The sequence below is a fragment of the Aegilops tauschii genome, chromosome 3 (assembly GCF_002575655.3).
Source record: "Aegilops tauschii subsp. strangulata cultivar AL8/78 chromosome 3, Aet v6.0, whole genome shotgun sequence".
NCBI lineage: Eukaryota > Viridiplantae > Streptophyta > Magnoliopsida > Poales > Poaceae > Aegilops > Aegilops tauschii.
Genome location: NC_053037.3, coordinates 464,709,729 through 464,733,480, shown reverse-complemented (window position 1 = coordinate 464,733,480; position 23,752 = coordinate 464,709,729). Strand labels below are relative to the sequence as shown.

Below are 23,752 nucleotides of genomic sequence, written 5' to 3'. Positions count from 1 at the left end.
TATTGTTGAGAGAACTTGCACTAGTGAAAGTATGAACCCTAGGCCTTGTTTCAACACATTGCAATACCGTTTACGCTCACTTTTATCGCTTGTTACCTTGCTGTTTTTATAATTTCAGATTACAAAACCTTTATCTACCATCCATATTGCACTTGTATCACCATCTCTTCGCCGAACTAGTGCACCTATACAATTTACCATTGTATTGGGTGTGTTGGGGACACAAGAGACTCTTTGTTATTTGGTTGCAGGGTTGGTTGAGAGAGACCATCTTCATCCTACGCCTCCCACGGATTGATAAACCTTAAGTCATCCACTTGAGGGAAATTTGCTATTGTCCTACAAACCTCTGCACTTGGAGGCCCAACAACGTCTACAAGAAGAAGGTTGCGTAGTAGACATCAGTGGTCGATGTGTGGAGTAATAGTAGTAGATGCAGAATCGTTCCGGTCTACTTGATACGGACGTGATGCCTATATTCATGATCATTGCCTTAGATATCATCATAACTATGCACTTTTCTATCAATTGCTCGGCAGTAATTTGTCCACCCACCGTAATACATGCTATCATGAGAGAAGCCACTAGTGAAACCTATGGCCCCCGGGTCTATTTTACATCATATTAGTTTCCCGTCAACTTGCCAAATTTTGTCACTGTTTATTTTGCAATCTTTACTTTCCAATCTATACAACAAAAATACCAAAAATATTTATCTTATTATCTTTATCAGATCACTTTTGCAAGCGGCCGTGAAGGGATTGACAATCCCTTTATCGCGTTGGTTGCAAGGTTCTTGATTGTTTGTGCAGGTACTAGGTGACTCGCGTGTAGTCTCCTACTGGATTGATACCTTGGTTCTCAAAAACTGAGGGAAATACTTACGCTACTTTGCTGCATCACCCTTTCCTCTTCAAGGAAAAACCAACGCACGCTCAAGAGGTAGCAAGCTCCATATCACTGGAAGAATCCTAGGCTTGGCGCTACGGAGCTTCAAGGCGGATCTCTGTTCGCTCTGCCTATCGCCTCCTTGTTAAGACCAAATGGCATCACGGGAAGATTGGCTTGAACACTGGCCAAGCTCGTCTGACATTGATGACACTCTCAAAAAGTGGTCTGATCTTTGGGTAATCAAGCTTTCATCCAAGGTAAAAAAATCACGTGGCAACTAGATCATGTGTCACTTCGCGTGGTGCCCACCTGTACGTTATGCAACTTTGCGGCTAATTCATGGTGCACTCTCTCATTGAGTGCGACATGGCGAAAACAGTCTCGGTGTTGTTGGGCGATGACATTGTGGAGTTTGTGCAAGCGGGGAACCAGGAGGATCCCAAGTTCTAGCTCCTTGATATTATTGACCTTGCATCTAATGTTGAGGTGGTCAAGGTCCTCGTCACATTATGGTGTACATGGTGGGCTCGTAGGAAGGCAATCTACGAGCAACAATTCCAGGGTCCACTCTTGACTTCATCCTTTATTTGACGATTTCTTGCGGACTTGGATATGCTACCAGCAAATAAATCCTACCAACATGGGCCGCCTCGACGGACGCCTAGAGAGGGATGGCAGGCACCGGCCGGGAATGCCAAGATCTAAGTTGATGGAGGATAGATAGAAGAGAAAGAAAAGGTGTCGTCAGTGCAATCTGACAAGATGTGGGTGATAAGTACCTTAGAGATTCATAAATAGTTTTTGATGGACATACTCACCTGGCGACCCTCGAAGCAATTGCATGCAGCGAGGCAATGTCACTTGCCCTTGATCTCAACCCAACAAAGCTACAAATTGCTGCAGATTACCTTCAAGTGGTTCGCAATATCAGAGAGGAGAACCCTTGTAGCTATGATGTGATTGTCAAGAAGATTCTTGCGAAGATGGCGGTGTGCCAGGAAGTATGCAATATAGAAGTACATAACCTTATTATCGCTGCTACTTCTCTGGAGAGTGTGCGCCATGTTTGACTTGCCTCTCCTCACCTATACTTGTATCCCCATAAGCATCGTTAAGTAAAGATATATGGTTGGTCTCAGAAAATAGAGAGGAAATGCCTCCTTGCACATGCGATTCGAATCTGAGCCACAATCCACAAGGAACCTCATGATTTGAGCGCCATAAAGTATTGTGATGTATTTTCATGAAAGGATGCTTTGCATTATGAAAGATTGACAATATGTAGAGTGCTGAATAAAGCAGTGTTTCTTATGCAATACTAAATTTCGTTTAGAAGAAAGAAAGATGTTATACCCTGGTTTATCTTTCAGTGCTATTTGTAATGATTAGTGCATCCATTGCTTTTTAACTTGGTCAAATGATTAAAATTGAACTAAAAATGTAATGTAGAGTGTACTATGCACTATGGAAGAAACACTATATGTTGGATTGTATTATCCCTTGTATGTTCAACACAAATGATTTTGGCACAAATATAATGTGGAGTAGCACGGTGCTGGTTCGTTGGATAGGTGATCTTGGGTTCAAAAAAATAGAGAGGGAAATGCCTCCTTGCACATGCGATTCGAATCTGAGCCACAATCCACAAGGAACCTCATGATTTGAGCGCCATAAAGTATTGTGCTGTATTTTCAAGAAAGGATGCTTTGCATTATGAAAGATTGACAATATGTAGAGTGCTGAATAAAGCGGTGTTTCTTATGCTATACTAAATTTCGTTTAGAAGAAAGAAAGATGTTATACCGTGGTTTATCTTTCAGTGCTATTTGTAATGATTAGTGCATCCATTGTTTTTTAACTTGGTCAAATGATTAAAATTGAACTAAAAAATGTAATGTAAAGTGTACTATGCACTATGGAAGAAACCATATATGTTGGATTGTATTGTCCCTTGTATGTGCAACACAAATGATTTTGGCACAGATATAATGTGGAGTGGCACGGTGCTGGTTCGTTGGATAGGTGATCTTGGGTTCAAAAAAATAGAGAGGGAAATGCCTCCTCACATGCGATTCGAATCTGAGAAACAATCCACAAGGAACCTCATGATTTGAGCGCCATAAAGTATTGTGCTATATTTTCATGAAAGGATGCTTTGCATTATGATAGATTGACAGTATGTAGAGTGCTGAATAAAGCGGTGTTTCTTATGCAATACTAAATTTCGTTTAGAAGAAAAAAAGATGTTATACCGTGGTTTATCTTTCAGTGCTATTTGTAATGATTAGTGCATCCATTGCTTTTTAACTAGGTCAAATGATTAAAATTGAACTAAAAAATGTAATGTACAATGTACTATGCACTATGGAAGAAACACCATATGTTGGATTGTATTGTCCCTTGTATGTGCAGCACAAATGATTTTGGCACAGATATAATGTGGAGTGGCACGGTGCTGGTTCGTTGGATAGGTGACCTTGGGTTCAAAAAAAGCTCTCACAACATGAGACTTGTAACTAAAGCATCAACTAGTGACAAGCAAATGCTTCATCTTATCTATAAAAAATCTGAAGTCCTCTACAAAAGGATACGATCCCCTTAACAATCTAATTTTGGATCAATGCAAAGGTGAAGTCGTGCCCGAGGCTATAAGGAAAGTGACATTTGAGCCTTAATTTTGGATCAATGCAAAGGTGAAGTCTTGTCCGAGGCTATAAGGGAGAAAGTGACATTTGAGCCTAATTGAAGATTACGGCAAAATGTTTGTTTAGTTCAAAAATGCGTCTGTCAGGAGTGGATAGGTGATCTTGGGTTCAAAAAAATAGAGAGGGAAATGCCTCCTTGCACATGCGATTCGAATCTGAGAAACAATCCACAAGGAACCTCATGATTTGAGCGCCATAAAGTATTGTGTTGTATTTTCATGAAAGGATGCTTTGCATTATGAAAGATTGACAGTATGTAGAGTGCTGAATAAAGCGGTGTTTCTTATGCAAGACTAAATTTTGTTTAGAAGAAAAAAAGATGTTATACCGTGGTTTATCTTTCAGTGCTATTTGTAATGATTAGTGCATCCATTGCTTTTTAACTTGGTCAAATGATTAAGATTGAACTAAAAATGGTAATGTACAATGTACTATGCACTATGGAAGAAACACTATATGTTGGATTGTATTGTCCCTTGTATGTGCAGCACAAATGATTTTGGCACAGATATAATGTGGAGTGGCACGGTGCTGGTTCGTTGGATAGGTGATCTTGGGTTAAAAAAAAGCTCTCACAACATGAAACTTGTAACTAAAGCATCAACTAGTGACAAGCAAATGCTTCATCTTATCTAAAAAAAATCTGAAGTCCTCTACAAAAGGATACGATCCCCTTAACAATCTAATTTTGGATCAATGCAAAGGTGAAGTCGTGCCCGAGGCTATAAGGAAAGTGACATTTGAGCCTTAATTTTGGATCAATGCAAAGGTGAAGTCTTGCCCGAGGCTATAAGGGAGAAAGTGACATTTGAGCCTAATTGAAGATTACGGCAAAATGTTTGTTTAGTTCAAAAATGCGTCTGCCGGGAGTGGATAGGTGATCTTGGGTTCAAAAAAATAGAGAGGGAAATGCCTCCTTGCACATGGGATTCGAATCTGAGAAACAATCCACAAGGAACCTCATGATTTGAGCGCCATAAAGTATTGTGCTGTATTTTCATGAAAGAATGCTTTGCATTATGAAAGATTGACAGTATGTAGAGTGCTGAATAAAGCGGTGTTTCTTATGCAAGACTAAATTTCGTTTAGAAGAAAAAAAGATGTTATACCGTGGTTTATCTTTCGGTGCTATTTGTAATGATTAGTGCATCCATTGCTTTTTAACTTGGTCAAATGATTAAGATTGAACTAAAAATGGTAATGTACAATGTACTATGCACTATGGAAGAAACACTATATGTTGGATTGTATTGTCCCTTGTATGTGCAGCACAAATGATTTTGGCACCGATATAGTGTGGAGTGGCACGGTGCTGGTTCGTTGGATAGGTGATCTTGGGTTCAAAAAAAGCTCTCACAACATGAGACTTGTAACTAAAGCATCAACTAGTGACAAGCAAATGCTTCATCTTATCTAAAAAAATCTGAAGTCCTCTACAAAAGGATACGATCCCCTTAACAATCTAATTTTGGATCAATGCAAAGGTGAAATTGTGCCCGAGGCTATAAGGAAAGTGACATTTGAGCCTTAATTTTGGATCAATGCAAAGGTGAAGTCGTGCCCGAGGCTTGTTTAGTTCAAAAAAAATGCGTCTGCCGGGAGTCGAACCCGGGTCTATTGCTTGGAAGGCAATTATCCTAACCGTTGGACTACAGACGCTTTGTTTGGTAAATTTAAAAGGGATAGTGATGAAATACGTAATGCCTTCTCCGCGAAATGCGTAAAGATTCCACTAGCCAGTGTAATGGCCATGAAGGCATTGATCCGTTCCTGCAAGTATGAAATAGAATCGAATTTGTGAGGAAACCTTTTGCATTCTGTCTGCACAAAATGTTTTGAGCAACAGGCAAACGCTATTTTCTATCCTAGCGAGATGTATAATGTCACCAATGTTTCTTACTACTGTTCGTCGAATGAGACCGTTTGGTCGCAGATACTGTCAGAAGTATTCAGTTAGTGACTGCGGGATGAAGCCCTCGTGATGATAGGCCGTAGATCTAGCTGGATCGTGCGTGTGCATCGTCCGAGTTACAGAACTGCACAAGGGAGAAAGTGACTCTCCATGCAGAAAAAAAGTGACTCCAGGGGAAAACTCAAAAAGTGCGTCTGCCGGGAGTCGAACCCGGGTCTATTGCTTGGAAGGCAATTATCCTAACCGTTGGACTACAGACGCGTTGATGTCTAAACTTAAAAGAAGGACTCCACAAACCATTCAGTGACCATAAGATATCACTAGCTAGTGCAGTGACCAAATAGAGCAGGAGACTTTTGCATTCTATCCGCACAAAATGTCTTCTGTTCAAGCGTGGTGTCTAGCTGAATCGTCGCGTGTGCGTCTGAGTTACAGAACTGCTACTGTATACTGTACACGCGTGACTACCCGATGTACGGCGCACAGTAAAGCCGGTGAAGGAAGCAGAACTGTTTCGTTTGGTAGCGGCAGGGGCAGCGCTCCTGTCCTGGAGCCCGAGCATCTGGCCCGGCCTCGGCGCAGCGCGGGCGCGTGCCGCAAGCTGCACGGAGACGTGAGATGCAGTGCCCCGGGGCCGGGGGCTCGGCTCACGTAGCCGCGGAAGAAGCGACCAAGCCCCCGTTTCTGTGCCGATTCGCGCGCGACAAACGGCGAAAGGGCCGGGAGGGCACATGGATGGCTAGAGGAATCCAGCGATCCTCTAGTCGCGTGACGGAGGCAGGCGCGCGCGGAGGCTGGGCGGGCGGGAGGACGGGGGATGCCTGCGGTTCACGGGGGGTACTGTGGATTGTAGCGCATTGCATGGCGTGATCCGTCGCTTGCCACCCGCTCTGATGGGACGTGCGGTAGCTACCACTCCTCCGGGCTCGGCAAATTTGACAATTTTGACCTATGAATGAAATCATTTCAAAAATAAACTGCCTCTAAAAATATTTCACCCAGCTGACTTTTTTAGTGGCGCCCGACAGGAAGGCGCCACACTATACTGTGCAACGCCTCATAGATAGGCGCTACACGCCTGGCTAGCGTCGCATCCGTGTGATAAGAAAATTACTAAGTCAGTGTGCAGCGCCTAAGAGCTAGGCGCCACACTATACAGTGGAGCGCCTAGCCTCTAGGCGTTGCACTAGTGGTTGTCTTCCACAGTGTAGCGCCTAGCCTCTAGGCATTGCACTAGTGGTTGCATACCAAATGAAGCAACCACTAGTGCAACGCCTAGAGGCTAGGCGCTCCACTGTATAGTGTGGCGCCTAGCTCTTAGGCGCTGCACATTGACTTAGTAATTTTTAGGCAGTCCGGGGTGCGACGCTGGCCAGGCATCTAGCGCCTATCTGTAAGGCGTTGCACAGTGTAGTGTGACGTCTTTATGTCGGGCGCCACTAAAAAAATCAGCTAAGTGAATTTTTTTTAAAGCAGTTCATTTTGTGAAATGATTTCATCCACACATCAAAATTATCAAATTTGCCTCGGCGCTTTGCTTGCTCGTGCTGGCTGGACCTGGATCCATCATTCTCTGCTGGTCCCGTAGGATATCATGCTCATGCATGCATGCGGGATCCGGCGAGCCGGACACGGTGTGGCCGCGCACTTCTGGCAGCACAGCGCACGTAGAGCGTCGTTCATCGGCACATCAACTTTTCATGGCTCTGTTGTCTCCGGAATCTGCCATGGCACACTATCACAGAAGATCAACATTCTCTCATTGCCCGATCCAGCATGCCAGCAAAAGAGCAAAGCGTCATCCTAGGTACAGCCATTAGCCAGACATCACTCCGTGCTTCCAGTTCCGCTACCCCATCCCATTCCCACCCCGCGCGTACAAGCACCTTCCAACGGAGATCGATGGCCGCTGTTAAGCCCGCCTGCTCCGTTCCCGCCAATTCCGCCGACGCAGCCAAAACGGCGGCGGCGCCAGAGCCCGAGCAGCAGCTCCTGGAGGTGGCGGAGGAGGAGGTGGTCATCGACTTCAAGCCCAGCTCCAAGTGCCGCGTGGACCTCCGCCTCCGCTCGCTGCACCCGACGCTCCCCGTCGCCTTCAAGGTCCAGACCTCCTCCCCGCTCAAGTTCCTCGTCAGCCCGCCGCGCGGCGCCCTGCAGCCGCTCTCCACGGCCACCATCCGCGTCGTGCTCCGCCCGCAGCCGCACGCGCCGCCGTCCTTCCCGCGCTCCCGCGCCGACCGCTTCCTCGTCCTCTCCTCCCTCTCCGCCGCGCAACTCGACTCGGCGGCCTCCGTGCCCGGCGGCGCCGGCGTCGGCATCGGCGCTATCCGCCTTCGCGTGTTCTTCGGCGGGCCCTACCTCCTCCGCCTCGCCGCGGACGCCGGGGACTCCGCGGCCGTGCGCCTCATCCTGCGCCGGCAGCCGCACCTCCTGCCGGTCCTCAACCCCGAGGCGGCCGTGCCGGACGCCGAGCCGTGGGCGCCGCTGCACGCGGCTGCCGCGCGGGGCGACTGCGCAGAGGTGAGGAGGCTGGGGCAGGAGGCGCTCGCGGCGCGCGACAAGGACGGCAGGACGGCTCTGCACGTCGCGGCCGCGGCCGGCGAAGCAGAGGCGGTGGCAGAGCTGGTGGACATGGGAGCCGACTCCGCCGCGGCCGACGCTCGCGGGAGGACTCCGCTGGACGTGGCGCGAGAGAAGGGCTACGTAAGTACCTCTGTCCTTTTTGTACTGCCGTGTACTAGTAACTTCATGGCTTCGGAGCTTAGAATGGACAAAAATTGCACTTTGTGCTAGCGTAGTAAAAAACTAACAACCACGATCACAGTAAACAACCTTCTGTTGTCTTACTTGGACTCGAAGGTGGCAAGAACAGTTTGTCATGTCAGAAACGTAATTTGAAGATCTTGGCTGGTTTTGTCACGGACAGAACAGTGAGAGAATCAACTGTGGTTCCAGCGGGCTGGGTACTGTACGTATAACTTGGCTTATGTGGCTTGCGTCGTTGCGCTCGTGAACGACACACAGCATCCAATGTTCTTGGGACTTTTACAGTTTTACTCAAAACTTTCACTCCACATCTCTTGTCAGAATGTAACGACCAACGACGCTTTTCTTGCCGATTACGTGCAGAAGGAAGTGGTGGACGTGCTGCAGCGGTGGGAGCAGGTGATGACGGCGGCGAGGCGGGGCGACCTCCGGAGCCTCGAGTTCCTCCTCAGCAAGCGCACGGGCCTCCGCGGCCGCGACCAGTACGGGCTGACGGCGCTCCACGTGGCCGCCATCAAGGGCCACTGCGACGCCATCGCCCTGCTGGCGGGGTCGGGGTGCATGGGCGTGGAGTGCGAGGACGTGGAAGGGCACCGGCCGCTGCACCTCGCCGTCGAGGGCGGCTGCGCCGACGCCGTCGACCTGCTGCTCGACATGGGCGCCGACGTCCACGCCAGGACCAAGCGGGGCGCCACGCCGCTCCAGATGGCCGACACCATGGGCTACGACGACATCTCGCAGCTGCTGCGCGGCCGGGGCGCCGACGAGGCGGCGGCGGCAGCAGGTGCTGACGCGCAGCTGTGCATCGCGTCGTCGTCTTCCTCGTCGATATCCTGTGCATAAGGCCTTCGTTTGCGTCTCCGATTCAGAGTTGATTGCAAAGACCATGTTAATACTGCACTGTATAGGTGACAGAAGTGATTACTGTATTTTTTTTCTGTGGCTGTTGATATATGGACTTAACAATAAGATGGGACTTTGCGTTCCCCTGAGCAGTTCTAAATTATTTGCATGTGCACAAAATATATTTTTTCTGAAACATTTTATGTTTTCTGCCCATGAATTAAGCTTTTTTTTACACCCATGCTTGTTTTTTAGCACCGCACTTCCTGATATTCATACTTTGCAAATAACACATTTCTATTCCCTGAAAGAGCCGATTACTCATAAATTTACTAATATGGAGACCAGATTGCTCAAACCAAAAAGCAGAATAGGTGATGTATGTGTACGAGACACACGACTCTCAGAATAAAATGCTAACGACTGGACCCTCCAATTTGTCGCAGGGTTGACTCGAATCGTTTTTTGGACTCACAGTACCTCTCCGAGTTATTCGGGAGCGTAACTGTCATTTTTAATTATTTTATTAAAGTAAATATTTATTTTGTAGTAAGAAATAAGGTCCTGTAGCTCAGTTGGTTAGAGTGTTGGTCTGATATGCCAAAGGTCACGGGTTCAAGCCCCGTCGGGACCAATTGCGATGACTGTTTTTTCATATAATTCTCCAGCACCTCAATGTTTCTTCTAGTTACCTGAAAGAGCCAATTACTCATAAATTTGCTAATCTGAAGACTAGATTGTTCAAACCAAAATGCAGAATAGGCATCAAGCCCTGTCAGGACCAATTGTTTTTTAATTGCGATTACTCTCTTTTCATATTCTCTAGACGCTCAATGTTTTTTCTAGTTACCTGAAAGAGCCAATTACTCATAATTTTGCTAATCTGAGGACTAGATTGCTCAAACCAGAAAGCAGAGTAGGCAGACTTTATTCGATGTTTCTATTCAAGAAAAGAAGAGCTTGAAGATAAAAACAATTATGCCTTTAAACTTATCATTTTGTTCTTCAAATGGGAAAGGGGCAGTTAGTAAATTCTTGTCAACTTTAATAGTTTCTAACTGAATCTGTAATGGTCGGCTAGGTGATGTATGCAACATACAGTTTCAGCAGTGGAACTGAGAGTCCTGGTGACTTCTTTTAACCAGAAAAATAATAATCTGTAATAATGATCTCAATAATGTACTTGTATTTAGAAGGTGAAGCTGTCACTTAACACTTCCCTATCCAGGGCGAATCTGGTGTACAACTATTCGGTCCCAATGGAATCCATACATCCTTCAGTAATCTAGTCTTTGTCATTGCTCACTAGTGGAAATTACACCTTCAAAAACGTAGCTTTTTTTTAGCGAACTTCAAAAACGTAGCTAACCCCAAATCCCCTGATCTTCTAGCTTCGCCACTGCTCCTATCTAGAAAATCACTCCAGAAACTGAGAATATACTCTTAGATACTAAAGTACACTACAAAAGACTGACTGAATATCAAAATACATGTCTGTTGTCACACCTTCCTTGCTTGACACAACCCGTCGAGGCGATTTTTCTCAGTTCCCTTTCCACTATAGGCATCCAAAATGTCCTCTTTTGCATCTTATCCAGGTAAATCATCAAACTTGGAGACTCAGCCTCTTCTCCCAGAACATGAACTTAATAATACTTTCCTGCATCAGGTAATTTCAGAGAATCAAATGTCAGCGAACAATAACCAGCACTCCAGTAGTACTCCAGTTTCAACAGGCAACCGAATAAGAACGGGATAGACAAGTACTTACTAGAAGAAGGTAATATCAGTGCTACAATAACACAAGACTTGACAATCTCAGCGCTTGTATACCAGGAACTTAGAATGAAGGAGCAAGGGCTTCGGGATTGACACATGATGGCCGCTTTGCATTGTAGTAGAAATAGGCAATCATTTGAACTAGTTCGTCAGCTGTTCTTATCTCTGTAAATACAATCCATGAAGACCATAATCAGATACAGTCAGAGTGAGTATCCTTTTTCTTATGACAAATCTTACGACAAATCTGACTAACCTTTTTCTCTGTATAGGATTTTGTTTCCTCTCAAGAACAGCAATTGCGGGCATTCTTTTGCTTGGAGTGCATATGCCAAGTCCCTCTCAATATTCAGATCAATCTTCACAGTCTGAAACACAGATAATATTTAACACTTGTTAGATTAGCAGAGCAAGCACGCCAGAGTTAATCGGATAGTAACCATGATATGATTCACTCACCCGTGGAGGTAGCCGATCTTTTGTATCCCAGTATACCTTTGTAGCCTTTTCCAATTCTTGAAGAAACCTCCAATTGTCAGCAGCCCTACAGAACACAATATTAAGCACACTACAATTGTAAACGGTGCTAATGAAGACTTAATTTCTCCGAGGCGACACAAAACATCAGTGAATCTTTATACCAAAGCCAATTTAAAGGCCAGCCAACCCTCTTTTGAGCCCATTGGATTCACCCCATGTTCCTAAAATTAATCCCCAATGGTTTACAGCTATACGGTAGACACTAGGAATGGACGAATGGCTTTACCTGTTGTAGCGCTCGAAGACTAGGACGATAAGGGGGCTGGGGTGGAAGGCGAAGCTCTCCCACTCCAAGCAGTTGATCTCCTTGACCCAGCCCCGGTCGACCTCTCCTTCCCAATCGATCTCCACGCCGTCCACCGTCACGTTCTTGATGGAGTGCTTGTCGAAGTACTCCGACGCTCGGACCCCCCACCCGACGTCGGCGTCCAGTGGCCAGCTCGGGTCCTCCTCCTCCACCACCGTCTTCTGCTCCCCGTCTTCCTCCCCGGGCTTCTCGCCGGAAGCCAGCTCCTCCTCCTCCTTTGGCTTCAGGATGTCGCCTTTGCCTTGGAGGACCTCGGGGTCGCGCTCCTGGATGGAGGCGAAGACCTGCTCGAGGCGGTCGCGGACGAAGTCCTCCACGGCGGCCGCCTCGCTTCGGCGACCGCGGCGTGGTTTGCGGGGCTTCGTTGTGGGGAACTCCGCGGTGGCGCCTTCGGGATTCTGGGGGCCGGCGCGGGGTTCGCGCTTAAAGGGTTTCGGGGCCGTGGTTGGACTGGGAGTCCTTCGCGCCGGCGGCGGCGGCTGTGGCGGCGGCGTGGCGGAGGAAGCGAGGAGGCGTTTGGGGCCGCGGTGGCCATGGCTGCGCCGGGTGGGGTTTAAGCCGGTGGCCGGGGCCGAGGGTTTAAGAGGGAGGAGAGCGGGGAGACGAAGCATTGCGCGCGGGGAGGACGGCCGAAGCCGACGGAGAAGAAAGGGAGCTGGGTTCCAGTGGCTACCGGCTGCGCTGGTGGATGCTATCCGAGTTTTGCCACTGCCGCTGCCCGGTGTCCCCTCTCACCGTTGAATTTCCTGCTACCTTCTTTTGAGAAAAAGAATACTGCTGCTTTTTTTTTCGATTTTTTTTTTTACTTTCGATCTATCCATCATCTGTCAAGGCAGTACAAACAACACTAAACGTAAAAATTAGACCAGCCTCTTGGGTTGTGGAAATATAAAAACATAGAAATAGACATTTGATCTCCATCAAAGTCCGCATTGAAACCCTTACACATTAATGGGTGTAAAGAAATAGTACGCCCCTCTACTAAAGTGGGTTGAAAGGCCTGTATGCCTAATCTATGCAGGGTAGGTGCTCTATTTAACAGTACAGGATGTCCCGCATAACTTCTTGAAGGTTCGAATTGATCATTCAATCGATCTAGGAATCATGCATGGCACAAGGTAAAGGATGGAATGAGACATCTGATAAAGAGCCTAGAATGACCTTTCCCGATATTTTGAAGGGTAAGAATAAGAACTCTGTTGTATCGATGAATAAGTAACATAGTTAATGAGGAGGGGGTATGCATCTTATCATCTTCTATTCGAGAATAATAAACGATCGAGAAAGGCTGCACATGAATCTTACTCTAGAAAGGTTGATTTCATCATTTCTAGGTATACCCTCTCCCTTTTCTACGAAGGTTTGCTGCTCCGCCTGCACCAGTGAATTATTCTATTCTTCTCCTTTGGTTCAGTGTGTGGGGAAATCAGAATTCACCATTGAATCCTGTGGATCAGCTCCCTTACATAATAATATTTCACTGTATCAGCTACGAGGGGAAAATCTGATTAGATCGAGCACCAGTGATTTCGTATCCGGTCAAAATCTTGGCTAATTGATCGAAGTGGGTAGCTCCAGTAGACCCATAGATCATGGAACAAATAGGGTGGGTAGGCCCAACCACCACACTACACGTATAGACGCGAACCCCCCTCCTTACCGTACGTGCGACTCTCGAATTACTGAGCTACCCCGCTCTTTTTTCTTCTAATTCCCTTCTAAGATCCTCCGACTTAAACAAGTCAAGAGCATGCTCGTGCTCAGCTCTTTCGAGACTTGCCTTGCTCTTGGGGATTTCTTCCCCCTGGGTTGAAGAAGGAATCTATGTTCTTGGAAGCAAAGAAAGAACTCCGGTATTCCGACCTTATCTTTTTGCTCAAAGAACGAATCAAACCCCTTGTCGAAGCCCTTTATGATATATAACCCTGGATCGAGACAGATTTGGGGCGGCTGAACCCACTTAAGCTGGGATTTTTCTTGGGAAGTTTCGGGAAGAAATTGAAATGGAATAATATAGATTCATACAGAGGAAAAGGTTCTCTATTGATGCAAACGATGTACCTAGAGGATAGGGATAGAGGAAGAGGAAAAAATCGAAATGCAAAAGAGAAATCGCCGTATACTAGGCCCTCCAACTTCTTAAGAGGTTTATCTAAAAGATTCGCGATATAACTGGGAAGACCTTTCAAATACCACGCATGAGTCACGGGACATGCGAGTTTGATGTATCCCATTTGATATCTTCGTATCCGAGAATCCACAAATTCTACCCCGCATTTTTGGCAAAATCTTTCGTCTTCGTTTTCAGCTCCCGTCGGCAGGCAAAGCCCGAAGGAAGGCTGCTATCCCCTCGGCCTTCTTCCTTTTCGATGAAAAACAAATCGACATCTCAATCTCCGAAAGCGTTTTCCTTACCCAGCTAATATCCCCCCCTTCGTCGAGCCTTTCCTTTAGTGGTAAGGGATATGCACCTTATCTGAACGTCGGCAGGCATAGAAAAAACCACAGAATTGAGATGTCATGTGCCACGAAATTCTACTTCGTCCTAAAGCAGCGACAAGTAATATAAACCGAAGGAGGGGATACATGATTTTAAACCTTTTTCTTTTTGCAGTGACTGCCTTTGGATGGTGTACATGAAAAGAACCACATGAATTTTGAAGGATTGAGAAGAGAGAAATAGAATGAAAAATACGTTGGACTTCTCAAAAGAAAAATAAGTAAATGTTTGAGGTCATGTTAGACTTCCTAAGGAATGGGGGCATAAGAATGGGTTATTAGTTAGGAGAAATTCCTCCAAAGAAGCCCTAAGAAATGGAGTGTCATGTCTTCATGTATTAAAATGCATGAATTTGAATGGAAGAGTGTTTGATAGTAGATGATAAAAGAATTTGATAGTACAGGACAAACAAAGAAACTCTACAAGTGGTTTGAATGGATTATTTTTTTCTCCAAAATATAATACAAATGAATCCTATGAATAATTCTTAAGAATTTCAATCTTGCGAATCAAATAATCACCATAGGAAAATTCCTAAGGTCTAAATCCTCTAGAAATCCTATGAAATTTCTTTGAACCAAAGGAGCCCTGAAAGCTCATACGTTATCTCACAGGAGATCTCACGCTAGCCTCAAGTATATGATCATTAGTGGATTATGTTTACTGCAACTTATATATTTCTATATCACGTCGTCGTGGCTTACTACGACTTTGTTAGAATGTATTTCTCTCAGCCTAGGAATTATTATATCTTTCTAGTTTCTACAAAATCTTTGTGTTACATGCATGAGTTTTTTCCTTTCTTGAAACATGTAGATATGGGTTTTCACCAAGTTATGATATCATGATTATATGATCATCTTTGTTATATCTTTCCTTCTCCCTCTGTTCGAGCTACCAACGCGTTTTATATTTAGGAACAGGGGTAGTACTTACTAGCAATGTGTCCATACGTTACATCAGTCTCAAAATAGATCGGCACATGCTTAAAACATGAAATACAGTTAAATAGTTTATACAAACACTCAAACACTTTAGGTTTCGTCTTGATTTGGGTTCGTACATGCATTATTGTTCATTTGGGTGCACATGCCAACTATTTTATGCCTACTCTTTTTCACACAAAAAATCCCACATACAAGAGCAAAGAACGGTCAGTAAACTGCCAACTCGAACAAATACACTCGTGGGACCATTAACATTCACAAACAAACAAATACACTTCTACCCACATGTGGGACTAGCGCTTTCCATGAGACATAAATAAAACATTACTCACAAGTGTGGCTCATCGCAAAAAAACAAGTACACTGCTACTTTCATATGAGACAGATACTTTGTAGAAGGTACACACAACAAATTCAGAAATGCGACTTCAACTCAAGATCATGCTCTTGTTCCCAGTTTGTCTTTCCAATCAAATTCTTCCAATTTTATATCACGGAGAAAGAGAGTGAAGAAATTGTAATTTCAAAAGGGTGATAGACCTTGTCCTTCTACCCGATCCACGAGCTTGTGCAGTCAACTTACTAAAGTTCATTATTCTATGTTTCAAAAATCAAAATGTTGTGCCCTGCAAATACCCACTATATTTAAAAGTCTCCATTGTCTGCCGCATGATCTTTTGTTGTATTTTTGCTTCTTTTTAATCTTTAACCGTATACAACTGCCATAGGACATCAATGTATTTTGACGATTTCCTAACTTAGTAACCTAACTCCTCGAATGTTATAGTTTCACATTAATACATGGGCATTGTGCTAGTACAACTAGAAATCCCACTCCGAGTATCATCAATACAAGAACAGTCATAGTGCTTAGATGAATTGCCGATATATAAGGAAATGTGCTTGCTCCCGAAGCAAGAAGGGAACCGACCAAGATTTAGTAAATCTCACAAGTGTCGTGTCATTTTATTTTATTTAGCAAATCTGATATCCAACTGACGACTGCAAGTTTGCAACTTTTTTCGTAGAACCTACATATCTTCAAAAAGAATCGGTTAGCTGTTTTTTGAATGGATGTTGTTCCGAACTTTGTTTTGCAGTATGCCACGATGGCACTGGGTGCATCTTTACTCGCCTTTAGCGAGACAGAAGAATGGCTTGCCTCAAGGAATGCCTCATCTTGCTTGGTTTGGGTCAGCCCAGTTCGGTTCGTTGATCAAGTCATATTCGTTTGGTTCTTTTGTAGGTTTGTTTCATTCGGTTCATTGGTAGGTTCGTTCCCTATTTCTGTTATTTATATATGGATCATTTTAGACAAAACATTTCTATAGTTTTAAAAGTGTTTTAAAAATTTATTCAGGGAAAAATGTAAAGTTTTCATATAATTCAAAGAAGTAGTAATGAAATTTGAAAAAAAAAGTAACACATTTAAGAATAGCTACAAGAATTTTTAAAAATATATTCATGTAATGTCAAAAATCAAGTAATTTGCAGAAAATGTTTGTATCATTTTAAAAATTCTTCATTGCATTTAAAAAATGTTCACCTAGTTTCAAAATATGTTTGTGACATTTTTAAAAATGTTCATACAATTGTTTTTGTCTTTTTGAGTAATTTTGGGAAAAAGTTCGTACCATTCAAAAAAAGTTCAGAACATTTAACAAAAAACGTTTGGACGTTTTAAAAATATTTTCATAACAATTAAAGAAAATGTTCACCATTTGTTTAAACAATGTTAATGTGCATTTGTAAAAAATTTAATTTTATTCAAAAACCAGTCAACCCTTATTTACAAAATGTTCACCATGTATATAAAAAATGCCCGACCTATACATAATAAATGTTGAATATACATTTCGCAAATGTTTGACAAGTATTCATAGAAATATTTAATATGTATTTGAAAAACATTCAACGTGTATCCACAAAATGTTTAGCGTGTGTATAAAAAATCTTCAACATGTATTCAATTTTTTCACATGGATTAAAAAATATAAAAACTTAAAATAAATTAATAAATGTCAATAAAAAATAAAATATTAAAGCAAAAAACCAATAAAATTGACAATAAAAGCATAAGAGAAAAACCGTCCAAACCTTCCCAAACCTGGCGGAAGGTTCCCAAAACTAGTGACTACAGTACATAGAAGATCCCTCAAAGCAAAATAACAAATATTATTGGGCTACCCATTGTAGTGCGTTGAAGGCGAGATGAGCATCCATCTCACAATAAACGAGACATAAAAAAGAAAGCTTTGACGATTTCCAATAGCTTGTCATGTTGTGTCCCAAACTCCTAGGCTTTGTACTTTTGTTTAACTGAAGGTCTATTTTCACCCCTTCAGTTCAGGCGAATACCCACCTACACAATTATTTCAGGCCGATGACCATTAAAACTAGAGCTTAAAATTGTGTGCAAGACACCTGGACCGGTGGCTGATGTTGTTTCTTATTTTTTTGCGAGGTAGATTTCACATCGAACTATTGTAACAGTTGTTTCAGGCTAATGATGTTGTTTCTTATTGTGGTAGATTTCATTATTTTACTTATAGGATTTCTAACACACAGAAATAGAAAAAAACACAGGAATATACTGTCATATCATGTTTAATGCTACAAAATTTCATTGATGTTTGATTTCATAGAAAAACAAATTAGAAGTATAACCAAGAAGTTGGAGTGGATGAAATATTTCAGGTGGATTTTATAAGTATATGTTAGATATGATTAGCGTTGAACCATTGAAATATGATGTCCTGTTGCAACACACACACATAGCCTAACTAGAGGTCCATATACGTGAGGTTTGATATGTGATTTTTGAATTCTTTATGGGCTTGAGGTCCATGAATCGAACAATTATTGAATATTCGCATAGGCCCATATATGGCTTCATGACATGGTGCAAAACCTATTTGACGCTCCCTGCATCAAAGTGTCCGGCGCACGGACAGGGAAATCCCTCAGCGTAAAAAATGGGCCAGTCCACTTTACCACAACGACCAGCCGGTTTTTGGCAACCTTCTAGAAAATTTTAACTTCTTTTACTTCTTTCCGGTTTATTTCCTTTTTAGTTTTTTTCTGCTTCTGTTTTTTTCCTTTTACTTTTTAAAAATACTATTCAGAAATTTTCAAAAAATGTTCATGTTTCTAAAAGTTTGTTCAAAATTTCAGTAAGTATTTGTGTTTTTGAATTTTGTTCATCAATTCAAAAACTATTCGCATTGTTTCTTGGAATTCCAAGGTATGTTAGTGTCTTTTAAAAATTGTTTAGAATGTCAAAAAAATGTTCACATTTTCAACTTTTATTTCAAACTAAAAAATGTTCCTGTGTCCGGAAAATGTTTGGGAATTTCAAAAGCAAATTGCGCTTTCCAAAATTGTTCAGAATTTCAGAAAACTGTTCCCAGTATCAAGTTTTGTTCTCAATTTTTTTTATAAAATTGTGGATTGGAAAAATGCTCATGTTTTCAAAAAATGTCGGTTATTTCAAAAACTATCACCGTCTTTTAAAAAATATTCACGTTTAAAAAAAAAGAAATTTCTTTAAAAAATATATGTTTGAAATTTCAAGAAATGTTTTAGATCTATCGCCGACGATAGAGAACACTTTGCGCTAGCTATTATTGAACCGGGGCCATCAGGTTCTGTGTCTAGCGACCAGTGCTCACTAGCGGGAGGTTCAGGATTCGATCCCTCATACACGCGCATGCATTTCTTAGCACCCGTCGTATATATGAGGTCCCAATTTTTTGGGGGCTATTTAGTCTGCAACTAAAGTTACCTTAGGTTGCCACATTTAAAATTAGACAAGTTTTACCAACTTAGGATAGTGTTTGCTTCAAGCCTCACCTTAGGCAAAATGTTTCCTGTCATACTAGAGCCTCACATCACATACACTCAGAAAGTGTGGCTAGATTTTTTTAGTGTTGCCAACTTATGGCTCTTATTCCGTAGAACTAACCTTGGGCAAGTTTAGCAAAAAAATATGTGGCAAGATTTGGAATTGTAAGGCCTAGAATCAAACTATCCTCTTAGTCTCATTCCAGGCATGGGATTCTATAAAAAATTCTCAGACATGGAGGAGAGTGGGACCAACATATAAAAAACTCTCTTCCTTGTCCCTACTAGAGCATGAGAAAAGGAGCACTACCCGCACACTCCTCCATTGTCCTCCACGTCTCGCCCATGCGCCTTGCGTTTTATGGATGAGCCAAACTGAACTTAAATCTATGTTACATATTTTTGCTCGTTGGAAATGAAGAATTAAATGCAAATTTATTATGAGTAGTGTTGGAGATCGTAGCGGAATTTTAAAATTTTCTACGCATCACCAAGATCCATCTATGGAGTATACTAGCAACGAGGGGAAAGGAGTGCATCTACATACCCTTGTAGATCGCGAGCGGAAGCGTTCCAATGAACGTGGTTGATGGAGTCGTACTCGCCGTGATCCAAATCACCGATGACCGAGTGCCGAACGGACGGCACCTCCGCGTTCAACACACGTACGGTGCAGCGACGTCTCCTCCTTCTTGATCCAGCAAGGGGGAAGGAGAGGTTGATGGAGATCCAGCAGCACGACGGCGTGGTGGTGGATGTAGCGGGATCTCGGCAGGGCTTCGCCAAGCTTCTGCGAGAGGGAGAGGTGTTGCAGGGGAGGAGGGAGGCGCCAAAGGCTGTAATACTACTGCCCTCCCTCCCCCCCTTTATATAGGCCCCCTGGGAGGGGGGCGCCGGCCAGGAACCCATCTACATGGGGGGCGGCGGCCAGGGGGGAGACTTGCCCCCCAAGGCAAGTGGGGCGCCCCCCACCCTAGGGTTTCCAACCCTAGGCGCAGGGGGGAGGCCCATGAGGGGCGCCCCAGCCCACTAAGGGCTGGTTCCCTTCCCACTTCAGCCCATGGGGCCCTCCGGGATAGGTGGCCCCACCCGGTGGACCCCCGGGACCCTTCCGGTGGTCCCGGTACAATACCGATAACCCCCGAAACTTTTCCGGTGGCCAAAACTGGACTTCCTATATATAATTCTTCACCTCCGGACCATTCCGGAACTCCTCGTGACGTCCGGGATCTCATCCAGGACTCCGAACAACTTTCGGGTTTCCGCATACTCATATCTCTACAACCCTAGCGTCACCGAACCTTAAGTGTGTAGACCCTACGGGTTCGGGAGACATGCAGACATGACCGAGACGCCTCTCCGGTCAATAACTAACAGCGGGATCTGGATACCCATGTTTGCTCCCACATGTTCCACGATGATCTCATCGGATGAACCACGATGTTGAGGATTCAATCAATCCCGTATGCAATTCCCTTTGTCAATCGGTATGTTACTTGCCCGAGATTTGATCGTCGGTATCCCAATACCTTGTTCAATCTCGTTACCGGCAAGTCTCTTTACTCGTACCGTAATGCATGATCCCGTGGCTAACTCCTTAGTCACATTGAGCTCATTATGATGATGCATTACCGAGTGGGCCCAGAGATACCTCTCCGTCACACGGAGTGACAAATCCCAGTCTCGATCCATGCCAACCCAACAGACACTTTCGGAGATACCCGTAGTGCACCTTTATAGTCACCCAGTTACGTTGTGACGTTTGGCACACCCAAAGCACTCCTACGGTGTCCGGGAGTTGCACGATCTCATGGTCTAAGGAAAAGATACTTGACATTGGAAAAGCTCTAGCAAACGAACTACACGATCTTTGAGCTATGCTTAGGATTGGGTCTTGTCCATCACATCATTCTCCTAATGATGTGATCCCGTTATCAACGACATCCAATGTCCATAGTCAGGAAACCATGACTATCGGTTGATCAACGAGCTAGTCAACTAGAGGCTTACTAGGGACACGTTGTGGTCTATGTATTCACACATGTATTACGATTTCCGGATAACACAATTATAGCATGAACAATAGACAATTACCATGAACAAAGAAATATAATAATAACCATTTATTATTGCCTCTAGGGCATATTTCCAACAGTCTCCCACTTGCACTAGAGTCAATAATCTAGTTACATTGTGATGAATCGAACACCCATTGCGTCCTGGTGTTGATCATGTTTTGCTCTAGGGAGAGGTTTAGTCAACGGATCTGCTACATTCAGGTCCGTATGTACTTTACAAATATCTATGTCTCCATTTTGAACACTTTCACGAATGGAGTTGAAGCGACGCTTGATATGCCTGGTCTTCCTGTGAAATCTGGGCTCCTTCGCAAGGGCAATAGCTCCAGTGTTGTCACAGAAGAGAGTCATTGGGCCCGACGCATTGGGAATCACCCCTAGGTCGGTAATGAACTCCTTCATCCAGACTGCTTCCCGTGCTGCCTCCGAGGCTGCCATGTACTCCGCTTCACATGTAGATCCCGCCACAACGCTTTGCTTGCAACTGCACGAGCTTACTGCTCCTCCATTCAAAATATACACGTATCCGGTTTGTGACTTCGAGTCATCCAGATCTGTGTCGAAGCTAGCGTCGACGTAACCCTTTACGATGAGCTCTTCGTCACCTCCATAAACGAGAAACATATCCTTAGTCCTCTTCAGGTACTTCAGGATATTCTTGACCGCTGTCCAGTGTTCCATGCCGGGATTACTTTGGTACCTTCCTACCAAACTCACGGCAAGGTTTACATCAGGTCTGGTACACAGCATGGCATACATAATAGACCCTATGGCCGAGGCATAGGGGATGACACTCATCTTTTCTCTATCTTCTGCCGTGGTCGGGCATTGAGCCGTGCTCAATTGCAAACCTTGCAATACAAGCAAGAACCCCTTCTTGGACTGATCCATATTGAACTTCTTCAATATCTTGTCAAGGTATGTACTCTGTGAAAGACCAATGAGGCGTCTTGATCTATCTCTATAGATCTTGATGCCTAATATATAAGCAGCTTCTCCAAGGTCCTTCATTGAAAAACACTTATTCAAATAGGCCTTTATACTTTCCAAGAATTCTATATCATTTCCCATCAATAGTATGTCATCCACATATAATATGAGAAATGCTACAGAGCTCCCACTCACTTTCTTGTAAACACAGGCTTCTCCATAAGTCTGTGTAAACCCAAACGCTTTGATCATCTCATAAAAGCGAATGTTCCAACTCCGAGATGCTTGCACCAGCCCATAGATTGAGCGTTGGAGCTTGCATACTTTGTTAGCATTGTTAGGATCGACAAAACCTTCCGGCTGCATCATATACAACTCTTCCTTAAGGAAGCCGTTAAGGAATGCCGTTTTGACGTCCATCTGCCATATCTCATAATCATAGTATGCGGCAATTGCTAACATGATTCGGACGGACTTCAGCTTCGCTATGGGTGAGAAGGTCTCATCGTAGTCAACCCCTTGAACTTGTCGATAACCCTTAGCGACAAGTCGAGCCTTATAGATGGTCACATTACCATCCGCGTCTGTCTTCTTCTTAAAGATCCATTTATTTTCTATGGCTCGCCGATCATCGGGCAAGCCAGTCAAAGTCCATACTTCGTTTTCATACATGGATCCTATCTCGGATTTCATGGCTTCTAGCCATTTGTCGGAATCCGGGCCCGCCATCGCTTCTTCATAGTTCGAAGGTTCACCGTTGTCTAACAACATGATTTCCAGGACAGGGTTGCCGTACCACTCTGGTGCGGAACGTGTCCTTGTGGACCTACGAAGTTCAGTAGTAACTTGATCCAAAGCTTCATGATCATCATCATTAACTTCCTCCCCAGTCGGTGTAGGCACCGCAGGAACATCTTCCCGCGCTGCGCTACTTTCCGGTTCGGAAGGGGTGACTATCACCTCATCAAGTTCCACTTTCCTCCCACTCAATTCTTTCGAGAGAAACTCTTTCTCCAGAAAGGACCCGTTCTTGGCAACGAAGATCTTGCCTTCGGATCTGAGGTAGAAGGTATACCCAATAGTTTCCTTAGGGTATCCTATGAAGACGCACTTCTCCAACTTGGGTTCGAGCTTTTCAGGTTGAAGTTTCTTGACATAAGCATCGCATCCCCAAACTTTTAGAAACGACAGCTTAGGTTTCTTCCCAAACCATAATTCATACGGTGTCGTCTCAACGGATTTCGACGGAGCCCTATTTAAAGTGAATGCGACAGTCTCTAAAGCATAGCCCCAAAATGAGAGCGGTAAATCGGTAAGAGACATCATAGATCGCACCATATCCAATAGAGTGCGATTACGACGTTCGGACACACCGTTTCGCTGAGGTGTTCCAGGCGGCGTAAGTTGTGAAACGATTCCACATTTCCTTAAGTGCGCACCAAATTCATGACTTAAATATTCTCCACCACGATCTGATCGTAAGAAATTTATTTTTCTGTCACGTTGATTCTCAACCTCACTCTGAAATTCCTTGAACTTTTCAAAGGTTTCAGACTTGTGTTTCATTAGGTAGTCATACCCATATCTACTTAATTCATCAGTGAGAGTGAGAACATAACGATATCCTCCGCGAGCCTCAACACTCATTGGACCGCACACATCGGTATGTATGATTTCCAATAAGTTGGTTGCTCGCTCCATTGTTCCGGAG

At 44.1% G+C, this 23,752-nt stretch overlaps 2 protein-coding genes and 3 non-coding genes across 7 annotated transcripts; 2 read left to right on the top strand and 3 right to left on the bottom strand.

Annotated features, from left to right (window-relative positions):
- Positions 1 to 5,183: 5,183 nt before the first annotated feature.
- Positions 5,184 to 5,255, bottom strand: TRNAG-UCC (transfer RNA glycine (anticodon UCC)). Its single transcript has one exon. It is a non-coding gene; the product is annotated as a tRNA-Gly (tRNA).
- A 442-nt stretch (positions 5,256 to 5,697) lies between these two features.
- On the bottom strand, positions 5,698 to 5,769 carry TRNAG-UCC (transfer RNA glycine (anticodon UCC)). The gene has a single exon. It is a non-coding gene; the product is annotated as a tRNA-Gly (tRNA).
- A 1,367-nt stretch (positions 5,770 to 7,136) lies between these two features.
- On the top strand, positions 7,137 to 9,337 carry LOC109780542 (uncharacterized). Its single transcript, XM_020339129.4, has 2 exons — positions 7,137 to 8,211; positions 8,638 to 9,337. The coding sequence occupies exons 1-2, from the start codon at positions 7,285 to 7,287 to the stop codon at positions 9,115 to 9,117; spliced, it is 1,407 nt and encodes a 468-aa protein (XP_020194718.1). The 5' UTR covers positions 7,137 to 7,284; the 3' UTR covers positions 9,118 to 9,337.
- An 80-nt stretch (positions 9,338 to 9,417) lies between these two features.
- On the bottom strand, positions 9,418 to 12,482 carry LOC109780543 (thioredoxin-like fold domain-containing protein MRL7 homolog, chloroplastic). 3 transcript variants are annotated; one of them, XM_020339132.4, is made up of 6 exons: positions 11,663 to 12,482; positions 11,356 to 11,440; positions 11,153 to 11,264; positions 10,889 to 11,061; positions 10,624 to 10,777; positions 9,418 to 9,809 (listed from the first exon to the last, which is right to left on the bottom strand). In XM_020339132.4, exons 1-4 carry the CDS (start codon positions 12,352 to 12,354, stop codon positions 10,958 to 10,960), a joined length of 993 nt encoding a protein of 330 aa, XP_020194721.1. In that variant the 5' UTR covers positions 12,355 to 12,482; the 3' UTR covers positions 9,418 to 9,809; positions 10,624 to 10,777; positions 10,889 to 10,957. The 3 variants fall into 3 exon arrangements, with proteins under 3 accessions (XP_020194721.1, XP_020194720.1, XP_020194719.1); XM_020339131.4 differs by lacking the exon at positions 9,418 to 9,809 and adding an exon at positions 10,284 to 10,526; XM_020339130.4 differs by lacking the exon at positions 9,418 to 9,809 and having other exon boundaries at positions 10,284 to 10,777.
- On the top strand, positions 9,678 to 9,751 carry TRNAI-GAU (transfer RNA isoleucine (anticodon GAU)). Its single transcript has one exon. It is a non-coding gene; the product is annotated as a tRNA-Ile (tRNA).
- Positions 12,483 to 23,752: the final 11,270 nt, after the last annotated feature.